The following is a 20,340-nucleotide window of genomic DNA, read 5'->3' as shown; positions in this document are numbered from 1 at the left end:
GTTCTCACATGTTTCTGCTGGCATTCCCTCCCTTCTGACTGAAACTGCATGTGCAACTGACCACACCTGAAACAGGTACTTGCAGCCGACAGAGTGACGGAGGCTGGCTAGCTAGAGAGCGCGACAGGGCACTCACTCGTGGTGACCCCAGCCCAGCTCAGGGAGGTAGGGCAGCTTCTTGATGCGGATGATGGAGTCGTAGAGCGAGGGCTGCAGGCTCTGGGCCACCGCATTGGCCAGGATCACTGCGATCATCACCGGCAGGATGTGGGAGATCTGTCCCGTCAGCTCGAACACGATCACCGCTGTCGAAACAGTGTGGGTGACCGCTCCGGACAGCGCGGCAGCCCCTGAGACACGGAGGTCGAGAAATGAGACAGACTTTCTGATCATAAGCGCTGCCATATCTGCAGCAAATGCTCAGCCAAGTGTGTGTTAGTCATCAGCGCCTTCATTCTGTCCTGGCAGCTGAGCCTTCAAAGAAGGACACGTGTGTGAAATGTTCGAGGCTCGTGACTTTTTATGTTTCATAAGACGAGGCTTTTATTGAAGCTGACATAACTGCAAACAATAAAACATAATAATGTAATAATACAATAAGGATACTTCACATCGGATCTACTGAAGAAGTCATGTCAATTAGTGAACTGTTGGTGATAGCGGTTTAAAGGCTGCAAGGAAGAGAGATTCTAGGCACAACAGCTTGAATATTGGGCTTTGAGGAGGAGAGGAGTTTATTTGCCATATGTACAGTACATGTATATTGGGATATTTGTATTCACGCTGTTCTCTCAGGACGTGCATATTACAACAAATACACATTCACATAATGTGCACAGTACACTACAACACAGTAAATAATAATAATGAAAGGCAAAAAAGGCACAATAATATACTACAAGCATTGGAGCTGGAAGCTGGTGAGCAACAGTGCTGTCCCGATGTTCGTGGGAAGTTTGTTTCACCACAGGAGGAACAGGAAAGTAGAACGAGAGAGCAGAAGACATAGAAGGGTGAGGGAAAGTTCCAAGAAGGTGCCCAGAAGGCAGCAAAAATGGAAGAGAGGAAAATTCAGGAAAAATAAGATAACGAGGGCAAGAAAGGCCGGGCAACAGGATTTCAATAAGGAAGCAAGCTGACAAAGCAGAGCTGCAAGGCACAGGATGAGTATGCAGGATAAAGGATCTTCAAGTCCAACTTAAAGAGATCAGAAGACAACCCTGTTCATGATGCAGGTGGAAGCTCTGTCAACGATGGCCATACACTGGTAAATAGCACAGAGAGTCAGAGCTCCTGCCATTGCTGCAGTATCTGCCAGCTGCGAGAGAAGCAGGGGGCAGGAAGACAGCATACATAGCTCCCATAGTGTGTGCTGGTATTTTTAGACTCATTAGTGTCCAATAAATTCAACACTGTAACTCTCCACATTCCCTCCCTGGTATTCAAACATGCAAATTAAATATCTATTTTTAAAGGTTAAACAGAAACATGACATAAGAACACAATGTTTTTGAAATAGAAAAAAAAAAACTCCCATGGCTTGTTATTTTTGTAATTCTCATCACTCCATGAGCCATCCTGTCCTAAACATACACATGCTATTTAGCAGCTGTTGACAGTGCTAATGTGCTGAGCAGGTAAAGAGATTACTTCTGAAATAAAAACAATTATCAAATGTTTTTCTTTTTAGAACCCCCTAATAAAGGAATTTTCATTCCTTATTTAAACTTGGCTCACTGCCTCCGTCCTCCAAGCAGCACAAGAAAGGTGCAGAGGACACACTCCAAAATAAGCTCACCACCTGCTGTTCACACAGTGAGTCACACAGCACCGACAGCGGAGGTAAGCAAACTATGGAGGAGCATTGCAGCTCTCACTCATAACACCAAGTTCATAGACAGCATGGCAGCCGAACAGGACACTGCACAGCAGGCCAGGAAACCCTAGCCAGAATCAAGTCGACCCAGCACTGATAAGAGTGTGGAGAGGGTGTTTGAGGAATCCCAGTTACAGCTGCCTAGTAGTACAGTCCTGTTCTGAACCTGTGATTTCTGGAATTAATTAATAATGAGGCCCATTTTGATTGTCAGATGATTCAGTAGCTAATTGCTCCAAGAATGTGTTATGTGAATCTGAAGGCTGTCAGTTTATGTGCTGTTGGTTAGGTAGTTAAGCAGGTGGTCAACAGAAAATGTGGAACAGGACAGAACATGCAGTTTTGAAGCTTATTTTACAAATAAGTTTTGCGCCCTTATGTCATGCCTCTGTTTCACCTTAGAAAATAGATATTTCCTTTGCCTGTCAGAATTCCAGGGAGGGGACATGAAGTGTCAGTGACTATCCAGATAGGGTCTCAGAGAATCATTTTCAAAATTGTACCTGCAACCTACTTTTTCCAACAAAGAAAGCAGACAAAAAAGAAAAAAGCACCAGATGACATGCAGTGAGTTTCTCCCCCTCATTACAGTTGCCTGCCCAGAATTAGACTAACATTAGCAGAGTCTAGATGTGTGTGCTCAAATACTTGCTTCAATGAGGTCCACACAGACAGGTGGTTTCAGCCCAAGACTGCAAGAGCTCGGCATGAGAACTCACCCACTACAGCATACCCCCCTGGCACAATGGGGTAGATGATGCCGTCAGTGTGGATGCCATCTGGAAACCAGGCTGCCATGCTCTCCCCAACCAGGCGTCCAAACGCCGCCCCTGCAAGACAGGCATGCTTTAGGACCCTCAGGAGACAAGGGAACATGGGTTCAGTCACTAGGAGCTCATGTTCACGAGGAGGGGAGAGGAAAAGGGGGAACGTCCTTACCGATGAGGAAGACAGGCATGAAGGCTCCACAGGGTACAGGGATTGTCGTGGCCAGAGCTGACATCCAGAACTGCAAGGAAGAAGACATGCTGAGGTCAATACCTCCCCCTGGATGTACTGTACTAGTCAGGAGCCCGATATACTGTAATTTGCACACAATGTATTGGGTTTCCAGCTTCAACAGTAGGGATTTACATTAGCAGAGTTTAAAAAAAAACATAGCTGCTGAATGAACAAGTAACAGCATCAGATCTCTCAGGTTCATCACAAAATTCAGTCTTTTGATATAGGAAAATGCCATCCTTGCAGGAAGGTTCTGGTTGACATTTTAGAAACTACAAGGGATGGATCAAATAAAGTCAAGCCAAATGCTTCAAAATGCTGCACACCTTAGGAGGCACCACTTAGATATCAGAGTATGCAGTTTGTAACTCCCACACAGGTCAAACTGCTATAATCTGTATATGGAAGCATTCAATATCAGTGTCTTAGATACAGTGGTGTCCAAATGTATCCATACCCTTGATGAACCTGTAGAAAAAGAAAATGTAGCAGGGCTACATTCTTTATTATAGGACACACTAAGAACAATATCTGTATGGCATACTTGTATGCTTAACATTCACCAAAATAGTTACATATATTTCTAAATGCATGAAATTCAGGTTCATTCATACCTCAGCATTCAGTATATTCTGATTCACTTTTGACTTTGATAACCTCAAGGGTCTCTTGTAATCTGTTAACGGCATTTATACTGTTAAATCCATTTTCACCAAAGCTTAAACTTTTGTGATGGAAGGCACCAGCTCATGGATAAAACATCCGTCACTTTTGAGTAGGATGTCAGGACCAGGGGATGCAAAACATCTCTAAAGCAGAACAGGCTAATTTCTATTCTTCACAGAAAGGATGACATTCATTTTGTATATGTCATTCACTCTTCTGAGCTCATCACACTGCTGGTGAGACTGTCCACAATTTCAATTTGTGATTCATCCAACATTTTGTGATCCCATTTGTCTTGGAAGTCAAAGAGCTGCTGTTTGGCAAATTCATGCCATTTCATTTCATCTTGCAATGGAGCTCTGCCACAGACTCCAGATTAAGGAGAGCTTCCCAACTGTTGCCCAAAATACTTAGCATTTTGTCAAATTATCTGCATTTCATAGTGACACTTTGAGTAACAGTTACAGGTCAAATGTAAAAGCATTTGGAGGCCATTGTAATTATCCAAATTCATACTGTGATAAAGGAACAATGCTGCAAGGCTGTCAATAGAACCTGCAGTCACTGACTGAAGAATAAGAAGATATATAAAACAATCAGATCCCTTGTAGCCACCTGCATGAAAAAAAAGAAAAAAATTAAAAGCAGTTTCAGCTCCTGAAAATCAGTGGCTCTCTGTATATCTCTACTGGAAACGCCAGAACCAAACTGCTAATTAGTGTGGAGAAGCAGGACTGCAGTGAAGTGTCACACCAGCATCGGGTGAGAGCAGCAGGCTAAACAACCGGCAGGAAAAAGCCGTGCTGAGAGAGAGAACACTGCTCACCACGATTTTCTTCCTGCCTTTAAATTCAGAAGAGACAGAAGCAAAGCACCAAACAAAACAAGCCTCTGATTAAACCTACCAATACCGCTGAAGCTTTTGAGCACCACATTCATTTCTTTAGAAAACAAAGAAGCAAATTTGCTTCTTTCACATGCAGACAAAATGCCTAGGGGGAAGGCCCGTGTTGTTTATAAGGTTCTTAAAAGGTTATCTTTCATTGATAAAGGGGACAGAAATAAGGATGTGAAAGAAGCATACATGTCCCGAAGACACTGGCATCACACTGGACAGTTTGATTGCTTGTTCCTCTCCCCCAAAGGTGTGACAGGGTAAGGAGCTACAGTCTACAGCATACAGTATAACAGGCTGTCTCAGATTTCATCTCCTTGCAACCATCTCCTTTCATGTAGGGAGCTCTTTGTCTGCTGCATTTGTCAAACCTGCTAAATTCTAAAACAAATATGTAAACAAGTTCCTTTTAACTACAGTATGTATTCTAAATCTGTGACACTGTCATCATCACCAGCCCCACTCGTGCCAGAGGAAGGCCTCCTGAGAGCTCCTCCACTCACTTTCTTCCCGAGCTCTCATCAGACTGGCTCCGGCAAACACAGAGACGCTACTGTGAACTTTTACAAGGAGCCCTCCTTTTTTATCCTCTCCAGTCTTTCAACTGCCCATATGAGAAGTTCAACCACAGTAACAAATCTTCATTAGAATGTTATAACGTGGGCTTCATCTGGGCTTTAGTTGTTGAATTCAGGTGTGCATTAGATAGATAGATACTTTATTGATCCCGTGAGGGAAATTATAGCACACAAGGTAACAAACAATACATATAAAACAAGAAAATGTCATTCTTTTCTGATCAAATTCCAGATATCTGCAAATCATACACATTAGGAAAAAATACTGTAGCTGTTGCCCAAGACCTCAGCGCTTTAGACTGTCCCAATTCCTTCATTCTGCTTTCCTTTCATAAGGGAACAATCTGTCCAACCAATCTCTTTACAGCAGTACAAAAAACACAACCACCACATTAGTCTTCAACAACCTTGAAAGAGCAAAACTACAGGCAGTCAAACATACTGTACAAGGCTCACAAGACGCGCAGTGAAGCTGAGTTTTATAGTCTCTGTCCCATCTCACTGCCTCTTCTGTTCCCCATCAACCAACTGCTCTCAGCTTGGTGGAGCCAGCAAAGCTTCTTCACAGGGCAAGAGCCAGAGAGGCTGTTATTATTATAAATGCGGAGATTAAACTCCCATTCCCTTTGGCCTTAACAATGTAATGGCTCTCATTAATCAGCAGCGCTACCCATCGCATCATTGCAGATCTGCTCTGAACACCAAGCTGAAGAGACGAGATCACAGTCCTTTAAATGGGTTGCTGATAATCCAAAACTACTATCCAAGTTTCAGCCAGCAACAACCTGCCTAGAACACTGTTGCTGTTTCCAGGAGTGAACCACTTCACTTCCTATTAGCGTGTTGTCTCTGGTGGGAATCTACAGGGTTCAAACAAGATCGCCTAAGAAACCAAGTGCAGTTAATCGTATGACTTTTTTAAAGAATTAAAAAGGTCTGGAGTGTGGCTGTCTTCTTGGAACGAACTGGGATGACAGCACAGTGCACTACAGGTTAGTATAGATCGGAATGAAATAGCAGGTGGATTAGCAATGCATGTCTGCTTATCTTGGGCTGTGAAATAAATAGAAGGCAAATTGATTTCCTTCTTTGCCTCAATGCATTTCCTGGAGCAGAAAAATGCTTTGCTGCAGGCAATAGGACAAAGAGGAGAAGTGCTGGTTTGGTATCTATCCGTCTTACAGAGGTACAGGCTGTCGTAACTTTTCATGATCATGATTATGAGACCAAAACAGATGTTTAAAAGGACCAAGAGACCTAGAGTAACCCAGCTTTGAAAGCTGAGGATGGCATCTTTGTAGTGAGTGGTGGATTCCTTTTTGATCTCACTGCGAAGCTTGGCTGAAATCATCAGGCAATGTCTTCTACAATATCTTGTCATGAGCAGTTTCCATGGCGATCTCACAGCTTTTTGTATTCTTTCTCCTAGTTTCCAGAATACAGTAGATTCTACTGCCTGTGTATCACTGCCTTCACATTCTCCCTCCTTTTAGCCATCTCTCACTTTCATTCTCACTAGGTGCAAAGCCTACAACCACAAAGCAAAGGAATCAATCCAGTCCACACATCATGCGGCTGTCATTATCCCTCCTGGGGCTCAGCCTTTCATCTGTTTGATGATAATGGCTGACACAGCTGCAAGGGGGGTCAGTCTTCTTTCAAGAGATTCTTTCCTTTACCAATGCAAGCAGGGAAAAAGAAATGAGCAAAAAGTTTAAAACAAATGGAAAAAAAGCTATTTCTAAGAGAAAGATAGTGTAAATGTCCCACTGTTGCATGAAACAGAGACAGAACTTTGTTTTTAATCTTTTAGAGGACTCGAATTCATTCTGCATGGCAGGTTGTGAAACCATAAAGAGGATCTTATACTGCACCAGTAGTGTACAAGAAACATCGATGGAGATCATTAAGATACAAAACTACACAAGCTTTTATTTACTAGAAGCAAAGCTAAATTACTAAACGTCTCATATATGGTGAGTACCATACCCCCTTTGACTTTTTCACATTTTACTGCATTGCAACATAAAATCACAATGTATTTATATGGGAATTTTGGCCATTGATCAATACAAAAAACTCAAAATACACAAAACAAATTCTACAGATGCTCCTAAATGAATTATAAATAGAAAACTGAAAATAAGTGATTGTTTAAGTATTCATCTCCTTTTATTATGACATACAGTACCAGCATAGGCTCCTGTGTCTTCAGAAGTCACAATTTGTTGAATGGAGTCCACCTGTGTGCAATTAGGGTGTTTCACATGAGTTCAAGATAAATATACCTAACTCTGGGAGGTCCCTCATTTGATTAGTACAGGTCACAACAAAAACGATATCATAAAGACAAAGGATATTTTAAAGTAAATCTGGGATAGAGTTATTGAAAAGCACCTGTCAGGGGAAGTGTATAAGAATTTTTCCAAGGCATTATATATCCCCAAAAGCACAGTCAAGTCCATTATAAAGAAATGTAGAAATATGACAACTGTGAAACTGTAAAGAAGAGGTTGTTTCCAGGTGAGAAGACCACTAGTCAGGGACCCCACCAAGAGGTCTGTGTCCATGGCTGAGAGGGGAGAAACTGTGCACATGACAATTGCCTGAGAGCCTCACAAATTTGTGCTTCATGGGAGAGTGACAAATAAGTAAGATAAATCTTGATTACACTTTGCCAAAAGGCACATGGGAGACTCTCAGACCAAGTGAAAGAAGATGTTATAGTTGACGAGACCAAAAGCTACCTTTTAAGCTTCAATGGTAAGCGCTATGTTTGGTGCAAATGTAACAGTGAACAGCATACTGATAAGACCATCCCTACTGTGAAGCATGGTGGCGGCAGTATCATGCTAGGAGGAAGCTGCACTGCATCAGGGCCTGGAAGACTTCTGAAGATAGATGGTAAAATGGGTATAGCAAAGTACCTGGAAGAAAACATTTGGGAGAAAAACCTGCTGCAGTCTGCAGGAGACAAGGGACTTGGGAGAGCATTCATCTTAAAGCAAGACAATGACCCAAAACACACAGCCAAAGCCTAGGATCTGTGGCAGGAGTTGAAAAGGAGTTCACCAACAGTTCCCATCTAACCTGAGAGGCTTTGATCAATTTTGCAAACAAGAATGGGCAACAATTGCTGTGTCCAAATGTGCAAAGCTGGTAGATACTCATTCAAGAAGATTAGTGGCTGTAATTTCTGCCAAACCTCTACCAAACACTGTCTCAAAGGGGGTAAATACTTATACAGTACAATCAGTTATTTTCCACTTTGTATTTATGTTTAATTTAGGAGGATCTGCATACCTTTATTTTCACATTGACATTAAAGAGCATTTCCTGTCAATCAATACCAAAAACTCCCAGTTAAATACATTTGATTATATATTGCAACACAATAAAATGTAAAAAAAAGTCCAATGGGGGTGAATACTTTTGGTAGCCACTGTAACTTTATGATTTGATTCAAAAGTTCTTGGTTGGTTTCAGACTTCAAAACTTCACAGCTCCATTGTGATTCTTACACGCCTCACTCTTAAACACCTGTGCAACTGAAGTAGATTATGCAGTGTGAACTCAGAGAAAATCTGCCTCTTAACACTTTCTCTCAAAAAAAAGCAACCACTGATGTGAATGCTGCCTGTGACAGTCTGAGGTGTGACAGCGAGGAATTGTAATTTGCATGACTCTCACAATCCAGACTGGGCTTCGGAGGTTTAAAGCCAGAGCTTTAATTGAACAAGCTGTTCTCAATAAAATGTCATTAAAATAAATTAATGTTTGTAGAAAAAGCACACCAATCAAAAACAATTGTACTTGATTCGTTTAAGGTTTTTAAAGTTTTACAAGGCAAGTGGAGGGATTCTGAAAAACTCAAAGACATCAATATGTCTTGCCACAGCTGTTTCAGGACTACTCTTGTAATTATGCTTTTCACTTTTTCTAGAAAAGTTCCTAAACTTCTATGTCAATTAAATTTATTTTGCGTCTATCAACTTGAACCTAGGAAGCAGGGCTGTGACTGCCTGTGCAAACACAACGGCCTGAGACACCAGCCTCCAGGACAAACCTGCGCTGCACTGAACAGATGAAAAGATGCATTTCATTCCACTCTGGATTTGTCCTGTCCAGAGCTTGACCTGCACAGCTCTGGCAAGTGATGGAAAAGCACGCCAGCCCCCTGGGGCAAAAGCCAAGTCCCAGAGAAGGACCAATTTCTTTCACTCAAAATACAAACACAGCATCAGCAAATCCCAGTCACACCTATCTGGGTCTCGGCATCTGCGATCCAACCTGAAACATTCAAGAACGTCTGAGCTCCTACCCTGCTGCCCACCGCCACAGTCAGAGACAAGAGCAAACAAAATGACTCTGTCAAAGTGTTGACCCAAGGAGGCTTGAACATTCATGACTCTAGTACAATTACACATAAAAAAACTGAGTGCTTAAATTAGAAAATATCATGGTTTTGTATTTGACCAGGAGGCTCAACAAAATGAAGTACAATTACAAGCTCAAAAGTTACATTGTTTTCACAACACCATATGATGCACACTATTTTTTAGAAGCTGCTCATTACAAGCACACCAAGATACAAGCTCCCTTCAGCCGTATGTGTGGTGTGGCTGCAGCCAGCACCTTCCAGTTCACAAGACCCTGTTTGCTATGATGCTGAAGTTGTAGCACATCCCAAACACAGGAGCCCGCACTCAGATCTCTGATCCAAGGAGTTCAACAACCTTTAGAGAGAAAAGCAATTTCATTTGCAGCAATCCTGCCAAAGGATCATTGAGGCTGTAAACTCAATAAGACAGGCAGAGTGGGATTTTAAGAAGCTGAAAATTCATAAATAAGAGCTTAAGGTTATTACCGTGCAGATACGAATAATGTAATGCTCAAAAACTCAGTTCAGGAGTGTGATTTCAAAGGAAGTACAAAACACAAGCATTGAATAAAAAAGAGATTAACTGGTCATTGGCTTTGGGGCAATTACTGATATGTCCAATTTGGACTTGGATTCCAATGCATGCTACACATTTCTTACACATTATTCTTCTAAGAAACTTAACCCTACACCAAAGATGAGATTAATTATAGCTGCTCACCTTTTCCAAAGGCTGGGATTCGAGGGACAGAGGGATTTGGTTATTAATGGCTGTTTGTATAAGTGGTTTAATGTGGTACATTTCCAGGTGACCCAGGGTAATGACAGACAGGCAGCCCTGGAGACACAGCAGTTTCTCTACAGCATTACGACACAACCAGACACTTAGTTCTTAGGGCCTTCCCCAAACTCCAATATGAAATCTACAGTATGAAGATTGCAGAACGGTAATTATACCTGTTTAATGTGTGCAGTAATTTCCCAAATACAACTGTAATCGTCATATCATCCATCCATTTACTAACGTCTTCCAGTTCAGGATAGCTGGGCAGCCGGAGGTTAAACTACTGTAGCAAGCAATGGGTGCAAAACAGGAAACACCCTGGATGTGATGGCAAGGGCAGACAGACACAGCCTGCATTGCCAACAGGGCCCCAGCATTGCCAACCACTAGTCAGCAATGCTAACCACTGCACCACTGTGCCGCCCATCTTCCCAACAATGCCTTAAAAATGTACAACAGCTGAAAAAATAAAACACTATCGTTTTTTTGCATAGCATAAAGTGTTTTACCACAACTCCAAATAATGTAGAGTATAAAAACTCTCAGAAGATTGCACGTGTAACAATAACCAGCAGCTTGATTGATATCACATAAGTCTCTACTTCCCACCTGGCATCTTTACAGGAGTCTACAGTATATTTACATTTACATCAATGAGCAACTTACTTGTGTGGTCAAAACTAATATTCCAGGAAAACGTAAGCGGTGTGAATCTTAACTTATTAACACAAAAAGGTTAATTACAAGCACAGTACTGCTTCATGCAGAGAATACAAAATGACATCATTGACCCTCCTGAACTACAGAACAAGATTATGTAGCTATGCTCGAAATCTTCTGCCCTCTGCACACTCTCCCATTCTCCCATGCAGGCCAGCGTCAGGGCTCTGTGCACTTCATTTCGGACTCTCTCATATCTTGCAACCACACTGTTCATAAGCACATCATGAGCAAGGGTGTATAGCATTGCCTTACACGTTACAAATAGCTACAACACTGAAAAACATAATGGTTTCTGTCACGAAAAAGGTTAATCTGCTCATATGCAGATGCATGCCAAAGGTGTGATCTGCCCATCACATGCTTGCTATGGATCTGTGCAATCCTTAAGGAGCAACACAGGCGAGAACTTCAAGGGCAGCTTCAGAATTACTAATGCAAGCCTCCTGTCCCCCCACATCTCATCCTGCTTCAAAACATTCCACGACTCCTGGGGGCCTTTGATAGATTTTTTTTCAGATTTCTGTGCATCATGAAAGGCAGCAAAATCCTTCTGTCAAAAAAATAACACATGATGGGATCTGCAGGGTTCATTCTTAGCAAAGCTCCTATCTAGCAGTGTTCATGTACGCTCAGAACACAGTTCCACTCGCGCTACACCACAGGGGAGAAAGGCTTATCTTAAGCCACCCCGATAAGAGTGATCAGGACCCAAGAGAGTCAATACACGCCAGCTGCTCATCTGTCAGACCCTGGTCACACTGTTACCCTTCTCTCCATCTCCAGTCTACACATCAAAGTTAAACACAGACAAGTCACACACGGTTCTGCTGGTGGCTTAAGACAAGCAGCATGTATCTTTACAAGATACATAAAACCATTAAGATTATTCCATATACAGAAAGTGCTGTGAGAATGTCTCACATTAACTATAGTAAATTGCATCACTTAATGTACTGCTTCCAAAGACTCATTTGCTACATCACTGTTTTCTGTTTCAAATCTCCTCCACATAGGATAAGTATCTTGCTCCAACTGATATAGAGCAATTCAGTGACGGGGCCAAGGATAAAATCAGGAAAAATCTCTAAACTTTTAGAAATATGTCTACACTCTGGAATCTTCCACAAATGCCTCCTCCTCCCCATTGAAAGAAGCACTTCTTACTGATCTTTCAGGCCTCTTTGAACGTCTTCATTCTTGAACTGCAGTTCTTACATCATAAAATTAGTGGCCAATAAACTTTAAAAACGAATGAAAATTATATTTTTTTTCCAAATGTCTGATGAATGGAGTGTGTTCTATGGCCCCTTAAAAATCACAATAATGCTTTGGCAAAGTAAGGCCAAAATACATACTGTAAAAAGTACAATCCAGACTGTCTATGACAGCAGCTTAACTAGGACAGCGATGGATCTGATTTAAACAGCCTGAGTCCCTCCCTGATTCAACTCCTGATGCATCAGCAGATAAGGCAGCGATATCTATAAAGTGAGAGAGGCAGTGAAAGGTTGACATAAAATTGCGGATAAGTGGTGGTCAAACCTGTTCCTGGGGGACCCGTGTGACTGCAGCTGGTTTTTGTTCCAGCTAAGCTCTTTATCACTGGTGCTACTGTAGCTGATGCCTTTAATTGATCAGCTTGCTCGTTTAGCACTTGTTTGCTCTGCTCCTGCAATCAATGTTTAGTTTCACAAATACAGTACTATACTTGGGGCATGTTGTTTCCATCAGCTGTAGCATTCCCACATTTCTGCAGTTTCTCCTCAAAAGGTTTAAGAATTAGCCTCCATACTTCTGTCTGAACAGCTCAACAGATGATCAACTATCCATCCATCTCCTAACCTCTTCTTTCAATACAGGGTCACAGGGCAGTAAAAGCCTATCCCAGCCAAGCAGGGATATCCCCCTGGAAGGCAGAGAACATTCTGGATGGGATGCTCAAGCATCGCAGGACACAAGAACAGACTCACACACTTGCACCAGGGACAATTTTCTCTGAAAGCAAATGACCAGTATGTTTTTAGACTGAGGGAGGAAACTGGAACACCCAGACGAAACCCACATAAACGCAAGGAAAATGCAGAAACTCCATGCAGATAGCACCACAGTTCCAGAATTTAACCCAGGTCTCCGGGGCCCCAGCGCTGCGAGGCAGCAATGCACTAATTTATCGGTTTATGATAAAAAGACACAGGTGAAAATGATAAAGTACTGCATTAGTACTGCAGGTCAAGGGCACAGGGAGAAAGCACATTATCTGTACAGGGTCACGGGGAGCCGGAGCCTAACCTGGCATGGTACAGGCACAAGACAGGTTACACTCTGGACAGGACGCCAGTCCACTGCAGAGCACGCACAGACACAAAACATGCACAGTGACACCATGGTCCGGAAACCAATTAACCTACCAGCATGTCTAGGAAACCCAAACGACAACGGGGAGAACACAGTAACTCCATGCAGATAACACCCCAGGAACTGAACCCAGGGCCACTGCACATTGACACACCTTCAACTTATAAAAAGTTTAGGTCACCAATGACACAAAGCAGTAAAAACAAAGTTGTGCAATGGAATGTCACCTAGAAAAATAAATGCTTTACATCCAAGGCATAGCATTCATTACACAGAGTCCTGCCTTATTAAAATGAGCAGTTTCAACATAGAGACCATTTCAATGAGCCACAACACCAGGCACAAACAAAGCACAGCCACATCTGTGTTGGGTTTCTTGGTCATGTATATCATACAGGGCCTGATGGAGATGGATGTGCAAAACGCTATTTATACCATGTCTGCAGCAGAAAATCAGGCAGTTCTACTACCACAACAAGCTCTGTTTCTTAGAGACAAAAATGTATAACTCCTACAGACAACTGTCATCACACAACCTTTCCTATTATAATGAATAGTTTATATGCATTAAAGAAAACTGTAAAACTTGTGACCTTGCCACAACCAAAACTGCAGCTCAAAAGCTTGGAGCTTTACTAGATTCCCACAGCCCATTGCTTCTGGCACAACACAGTGATGTGAGGAACAGTCCTGTCAAAAATCTCTGCACCACTTAGTTCTCCAAATCGTGCTGTGTGATTCCCCCTGCACAGGACAGCTCATATTCTGGATTCACATCAGAGAGCTCTCCCAGCAGGGATGGGCTTGTATTAACACAAAGTAACACTCTGCATTAATCCCAGGTACACGCTGGCAGAAGCTGGGGACAGTTACCAAACTAAAGCCTGTACTTCTCTACATTATACATGGGTCTCTTTGATCTGTAACAGAAAACCTGAGATTATTGTATAGATAACCTAGAGTGCTCATGTGCATATGACTGTGATATGTTAACAGTTTTACAGCTACAGAAAGTTTAATTCCAAAAATCTATTTGGAGCTTGTCCAGACAAATAGCAAGATCACTGCAGCCTCCGTCATTTTTTCACACACTACTGGGTACAAAGGTTCGGTAAGAAATCTGGCAGAGCAAACACCGCCCAGTCTGACATTTGAGGATGACTTCACGTAGAAGATCAGATCATATATGGCCACAGGTTTGTTTCATATTCTGTACATCAGAATTTCAGTATTTCTGTATTTCAGGATCCAGTGTTGTGCACAAAAGCTGTTATACATAAAACATGCTTAATGACACGTATTAGAAAAAATAAAAGCTGAGGCAGTAAAGTGACTTGAACATAACTGTGATTTACATCGTCCTCAGAGGTCCTATTACGCAACTCCACCATGGTTCCCTCTGTTTCCTCAGGCTATGGGGAGTCTTGTGAAGTAAGACTCATTACAGAGCTGTATGACTGTCACACTATCACCTCACAGCACAGGTAAATATGCAGCTAAAACAGGCTATTTAAGCAAAGAAGGAACAGACAGTGCCTGAGCTTTTTCCATAAACACAGACAGTTGACCTTTAACTGGCATGGCTACAAAATATCTTCCAATTAGTCACTTTTTCTTTAATAAATGTATTAAATGAATACCATTGAATATTAACAGGCCCTTCATCTGAAGGTCAGATATTGAACTTTGTGTGTCAGCTTTACAAGCAGTTCAAACCTGCTACTGTAGGAGTTAGGGACTGTACATTAGGCTTGGCTGAATATGTGTCTACAGGTGTCTGAGATGGAGCTGTGAAAGTAGTAACAATACCTACAGTATTTTTGGGCAAGGCACCAAGCCCCACACAGACTGAATTGAACTGAACCCTTCTCTGAGGGCAGAGTGGTGTCCTAATGTCATATTAAATGCCATGGCCCAATTCTCATACTGCACCCTAAGCCCTTCCTCCAAGTCTGTACTGTGAGATAGTGCAAGTGTGCAAGCCGTTTTCACGGCTCTGGGTCAAAAAGCTGTCTGTTGCTGATGCTTCTTTTCCAGTGGCTTTAGTGCATGTCGGCCGATAATTTTTAAAATAATTTTTCACTTTCTGCTCGAAGTTTGATGTAACTGAATTTCATCTGGTCTATTCCTGCACAAAAGTAATGACACATCCATCATGCTCATTTATGTTGAGCAGGCTAGACTCAAAATGGGTGAAGTAAACTAAGGAAAACTCGATGTTACCACTCTGTTTATTTAAAGCTTTGTACGATTAAATACATTTCATATCATTTGACAGTACGAGGAACATAATGCACTCATTCATGTTCACTTAAAGTAAACTAAATAAGGTACAATTGGGGGCGCTTGAGAGCACTCTTTTAGAAATGGGACACCCTAAGCCCTTGCAGACTTGAGGGAGAACACACATATTAAAGGCGCAGGATCGAAAGCGTGCATATTGGGACAGGGCCGTAGAGTAGGTAACCAGATTCTCTTGATAGAGAATGTCCCGTGTAAGGGCTCTTAACTCGCACTAGTTAAAAGTAAAGAATAATAGGGTCTTTATGTGCTTAGTAAAGACAATCATAACGTCTGAAGGGCTAGGGATCTCTAATGCCAGGTCTGAGCACTATTCCATCTAGGAAATAGGCTCTTCAATACAACATGAGCCTCATTGAGCATGACTTTCAAATCAATTCATAGTGCTTCAGAGGTGCCAGCCCAAGGCAATGTACATAGTGCACAAGGAATGAGGCTATTGCATTCCTTTACTCTTTCCCCAGCTTAGAAAAGTTTTTAAAACATAGTAAAATCAACACAAAATAAAGCAGTCTTACTAAAACGATAAAACTACTTTTAAAATTCAAAGCTTTATTTTTCATATTGATCTCCAAAGATAAACTGTTAGCTGCTCTTTTTAGAAGAGGCTAAATGGGATTTTGAGGCTGTTAGCTATTGGTAATTAAATGAGGGAGGTGTGCCAAACGGTCTTTACTTTATAAACTTCCAACGTGTTCTTTGAACACAAAGAAAAGAAGCCTCCAAAGTTAATGTCAGAGAAGAGAAGGTTTAATAAGTTGGTAAGTGATGGAAGAAAAGGCCTGTTCAGCATGCATACCCAGCTAGGAAAGACCTCTGATCAGACAGAGTGGTGCTGACACCATCCTCAGCTGGCCTCCCAGATCAGTGCCTGCGAGTGACACACTGTCACTGCAGCTAGCGACCCGGTGGCGTGTGGGGATAATCATCCTGACGGCCTGTTCTCGCACAGTTTAGCTGAAACGGACTCTTTTTTAAGGGAAGAGTACTAGACATGACCACCTCTGGTCTGTGACGACGAAAGCGCTGAGTAGGACTGGAAACCCATTAGGCTGATCAGAGAGCAATCGCTACACACTAATTCCACACCTGTCAAGGAGGGCGGGCAAGAAAGAGAGGTTATAACAGGAGGGCAGAGTGAGATGGAGAAAAAGACAGACTGCAGGAGGCAGATTGAGTGCAATGGGCAGGGGGGCAAGAGAGATGAAAGAAAAAGTTTTTTTTTTTAAATGAGTGAGGAGGCTAAGAGAGTGAAGCAAAGAAGGAGTGAGATGAAATGAGGGAAAGGAGAAGAGAATCGATAAGAAAGCAGAAACACAGAGAGAGACAGACTGCCTAAAAAAGCTTGAAAAAATAGCCTTGCAGTCCGACAGTTTGATGAAGTACGAAAAGTACTTGACTGCACTCCACTGGCTCCCGGCCTCTGTGCTGCACAGGAGACAATGGCAGTGGTTCTGCAGCCAGGCTCTTAGCCCTTGCAATCTGATTGGCTGTCTCAGAGTGGCCCCTCACATTTCACTAGGCTTTATTGTCCCATGCACCAGCATCAGGGAACTGGCAACAAATACAAATCACAGAGAGCCTCTCAAAGCACAACAGGACCATAAATACAAGCAATCAGGGCTACAAATAGTTTATTACGGAAGTCCACATGGCATGGTTTTTCACACAAATTCATAACTTCCCTGACAAAATACAGAAAGATATGTGCTATGAAAGATATGCGCTATCCATCAACACAACTCTCACCGTGCCAATAACCATGCTGACATACGGTACCTTGAAATTCGTTGCATCTCTCCAGAGAAAAAATTCAAGATCAGCAATCTGCTATGATGCTATTCCAGATTTTTTTTCAAATGCAAACAGCATCCCTTTTTTATCTCCTGCAATGTTTGTTGTGTTAAGCCAGTAAGCTGACCAAGTCCGTTAAACTAATCAAATTAAAAGATTTCTCCTTGATCTCATTGCTGCAGTTTTTGTTAGATTTGGAAGTCAAATCAATCAATCAGAATTTTAAGCAGAGTTTTCTAGTCAAAATGTACTTATATATATACACAGCATTTTGTTCTGCTAAAAGCCAATGCAAGGCAAACAAACCAGCTCTATGAGTTATACATGTGCTAGGATTAGTCTGTGTTATGTTAGTTATTCAAGTTCAGTGTATTGAGCTGGTTTGAGTGTGAAGAGCATTGAGGGTGAAGAGCATTGAGGGTTCAGTGTGTTGAGTTGATGAACTGAAGGTGAAGTGTGTTAAGCTTTGAGGGTAACGAGAATCAGGGCTTTGTCCTACAATACTGGAGCTGCTGAAGAGGTCATCAGTTGTCATGACTTCTGCATCCTGAAATAGCAACAAGACCATAACCTTAAGGGTAATCCTTAAGGGTGGTCATCCTAAAGGGTGATCTGTCCACAAGGGCTCTATGACACTCCATTTAGCCTGGCTCTTTGCAGAGTATCATCCAGGTGGAAGACTATATTTCTGTAGATGATCTTAACTGCACCAAATGGCCAAAGGGTTAAGCTCTGCTGAGGGGCCTCTTAACCCTTTTCACAGTATCCAAGACGAGCAGCTGGACTGGTTTGAAGTGCACTCTACAGTACATTACATGCATATGCTCTGCTCTGTTCAGCTGGCACTCACACCTGATGAGAACTTCTGTAGAACCCTCCAATGCCAATGCTTAATTTCCACGGTCAAATTCTGGGGAAAAAAGTGGGGCTGGTTCAAATGACAGTCATTTTCTGGAGGATAGAACCTCCCAACTCCCCAGAAAAACTGTGCAGCCAAGAAGGCAAGCATGGCAAACACTGTTGCACCCAGTACTGGGAACAACTGGACTCTGGATATCAAAACCAACTCATACAGTAGGTGGCTCCTCGGAGCAAGATGCACAGCTGAAGGCTGGCTGGGTGTGTGCCAGAGTGAGTCTGAGGGTGCATTTGTCAACCACCCCTCTTTATTAAAGGCCAAACAGTATGCTAATGCCACAAGTATTTCATCTGACTTGTGTAACAGTCTCACATGGGCTTTTAGAGGAGCAAAATGCTGTGTACAGTATATACTGTATATGTACATTTGGACAGCAAAATGGGACAGAAATCACTAACAACGGCAGCCTCGTTACCAGAGGGAATATACAGTACCGTTGAATTTGCTTCTCCCTTGGTGAAAGGTCACCTCACTGTGTACCCCACTGTTGTATTACTGTACATGGTACCAGTAGCGTGTTACATCAAATTCCATCATTTCATGATGCTTTTAGGTAAACACAGTCTTGTATTGTGGGTATTATGCAACATCAAAGAGCTAAGAAAAAGTATAGGGAAGTCAATTCTGTTCAATATTTCTTTACTGAAATGTTTTAAGTGTATCTGCTTCCTCTGGGAAATTATATGCTCCTTTTTAAATGAAGACTGTGGGATTAGCAAGATCCGGATGCCTACCCATCTTCTGTTTTTGTTTTTGCTTGGAAACAAACTTATAATTCTTTGCTTACGAAACCTGTAGACCAATGCCCTGTCTACAGTGTGCACCACGGCCCCAGAAGTTAACAGTTCAACTTCTCACACCACTGCCCGGTATCTATAGAGGCAGAGAGATGGCTAATTTAAAAAAAATCAGCAGTGAAAAAAACAATACAAAATCATGTGCAGGGAGTTCCTTTACATCTCCACTTCAGCCTAGAAACAAATGAAACAACACTGCACTTATCAATAGCTGTTATTGGTCATGCTTTCCTGCTCACTTAAAGAACTGTTACAGAACCTAAAACAAAGAGCTGTAAAAAAAGGCACCAGCCATAGTATTAAAGATTTTATAGAGCAACCACACTGGGGAAAAGGAAAAAAAAAACAATCTCATTAGAGCTGCTAATCCTTCACTCTCAGCTTGTTTAATAAAGCCGTGTATGACGAGCTTTGTGTATTACTGTTTCTTAATTGGCTGTCCTGTAGCTCTGTGCAGCTGCGAGTTATAGGGTCTTAATACTGACTCTGGAGAGGTGTTTTAACATGAGCCTTTTCACTATGCGTTTGTATTGAGAAAAGACTTAAGAGATTATTTTCTGCTCTATGTTAGTGGTCTAACATCTACTGTATATATATGATGCACAAACTTTTATCATGTGTCTATGTAAGTTATAACCATATACTTCCATGTAATGAAGAGATACAAGGGTGGATTGTTTTATTATTGCCTTTGAAATGCCATTTTTGAAAGTTGCTCAGGCTTGCCTCTCCATAGATTAAAGCTCTTATTAACCTCCCTCATACACAGAAATTGTTTCATAAAAGACTGCTGCATTCGGCCGAGTACTAACAGATAGACCAAGTGTAATGTAAATCAAGCATTCCTTAAGGCTGTCAAGGCTGTTTGTACCCGCTGCTTAAGCACATATGCTTTGGGGACGACAAAGCAGAGAACAAAAAGCTGGATAATAAACAGCAATTAAGCCAAAGAACCGAAGCTTATTTCAGTCTTTTTCCAGAAGCAGAGTGTGGTATGGTGTGGGTGAGAAGCAGTGAGAGAGACTATTCAAGGAGAAGAGTTATGATGCCTAGGACATTTTTTTATTATAAATATTACTTTTAATTTATCAATTATGAACAGGCCAGCCGCTCCTGTGAAAGGTGAATCTATAACAAGGTCCCCTAGAGTAAATGCAAGTCCTTGCTTTTCAATATGTTACTTTAAATGTCTTTTTCTTTAATTAACTTGAGTATATTTCCACTCTGTCACCCCTGCTGCCATTCCCCTGAGACAGCTCAGTCAACACA

The 20,340-nt window shown here is 41.9% G+C and overlaps 1 protein-coding gene across 3 annotated transcripts in view; it reads right to left on the bottom strand.

The window, feature by feature from the left end:
- LOC148676731 (chloride channel protein 2-like) overlaps window positions 1-20,340 on the bottom strand; it is a 255,825-nt gene that overhangs the window by 52,102 nt on the left and 183,383 nt on the right. For all 3 annotated transcript variants that reach the window (XM_088612070.1, XM_088612051.1, XM_088612061.1), the window contains 3 exons: window positions 2,816-2,885; window positions 2,596-2,706; window positions 137-350 (listed from right to left, as the gene is read on the bottom strand). In XM_088612070.1, coding sequence (XP_088468196.1) covers window positions 137-350; window positions 2,596-2,706; window positions 2,816-2,885 — 395 coding nt within the window. The remainder of the gene's footprint in view (window positions 1-136; window positions 351-2,595; window positions 2,707-2,815; window positions 2,886-20,340) is intronic.

This window comes from Lepisosteus platostomus, chromosome 2 (assembly GCF_059453375.1).
Source record: "Lepisosteus platostomus isolate fLepPlt1 chromosome 2, fLepPlt1.hap1, whole genome shotgun sequence".
NCBI lineage: Eukaryota > Metazoa > Chordata > Actinopteri > Semionotiformes > Lepisosteidae > Lepisosteus > Lepisosteus platostomus.
The sequence above is the reverse complement of the archived record's forward strand: the minus strand, read 5'-3'. Positions and strand labels throughout refer to the sequence as shown.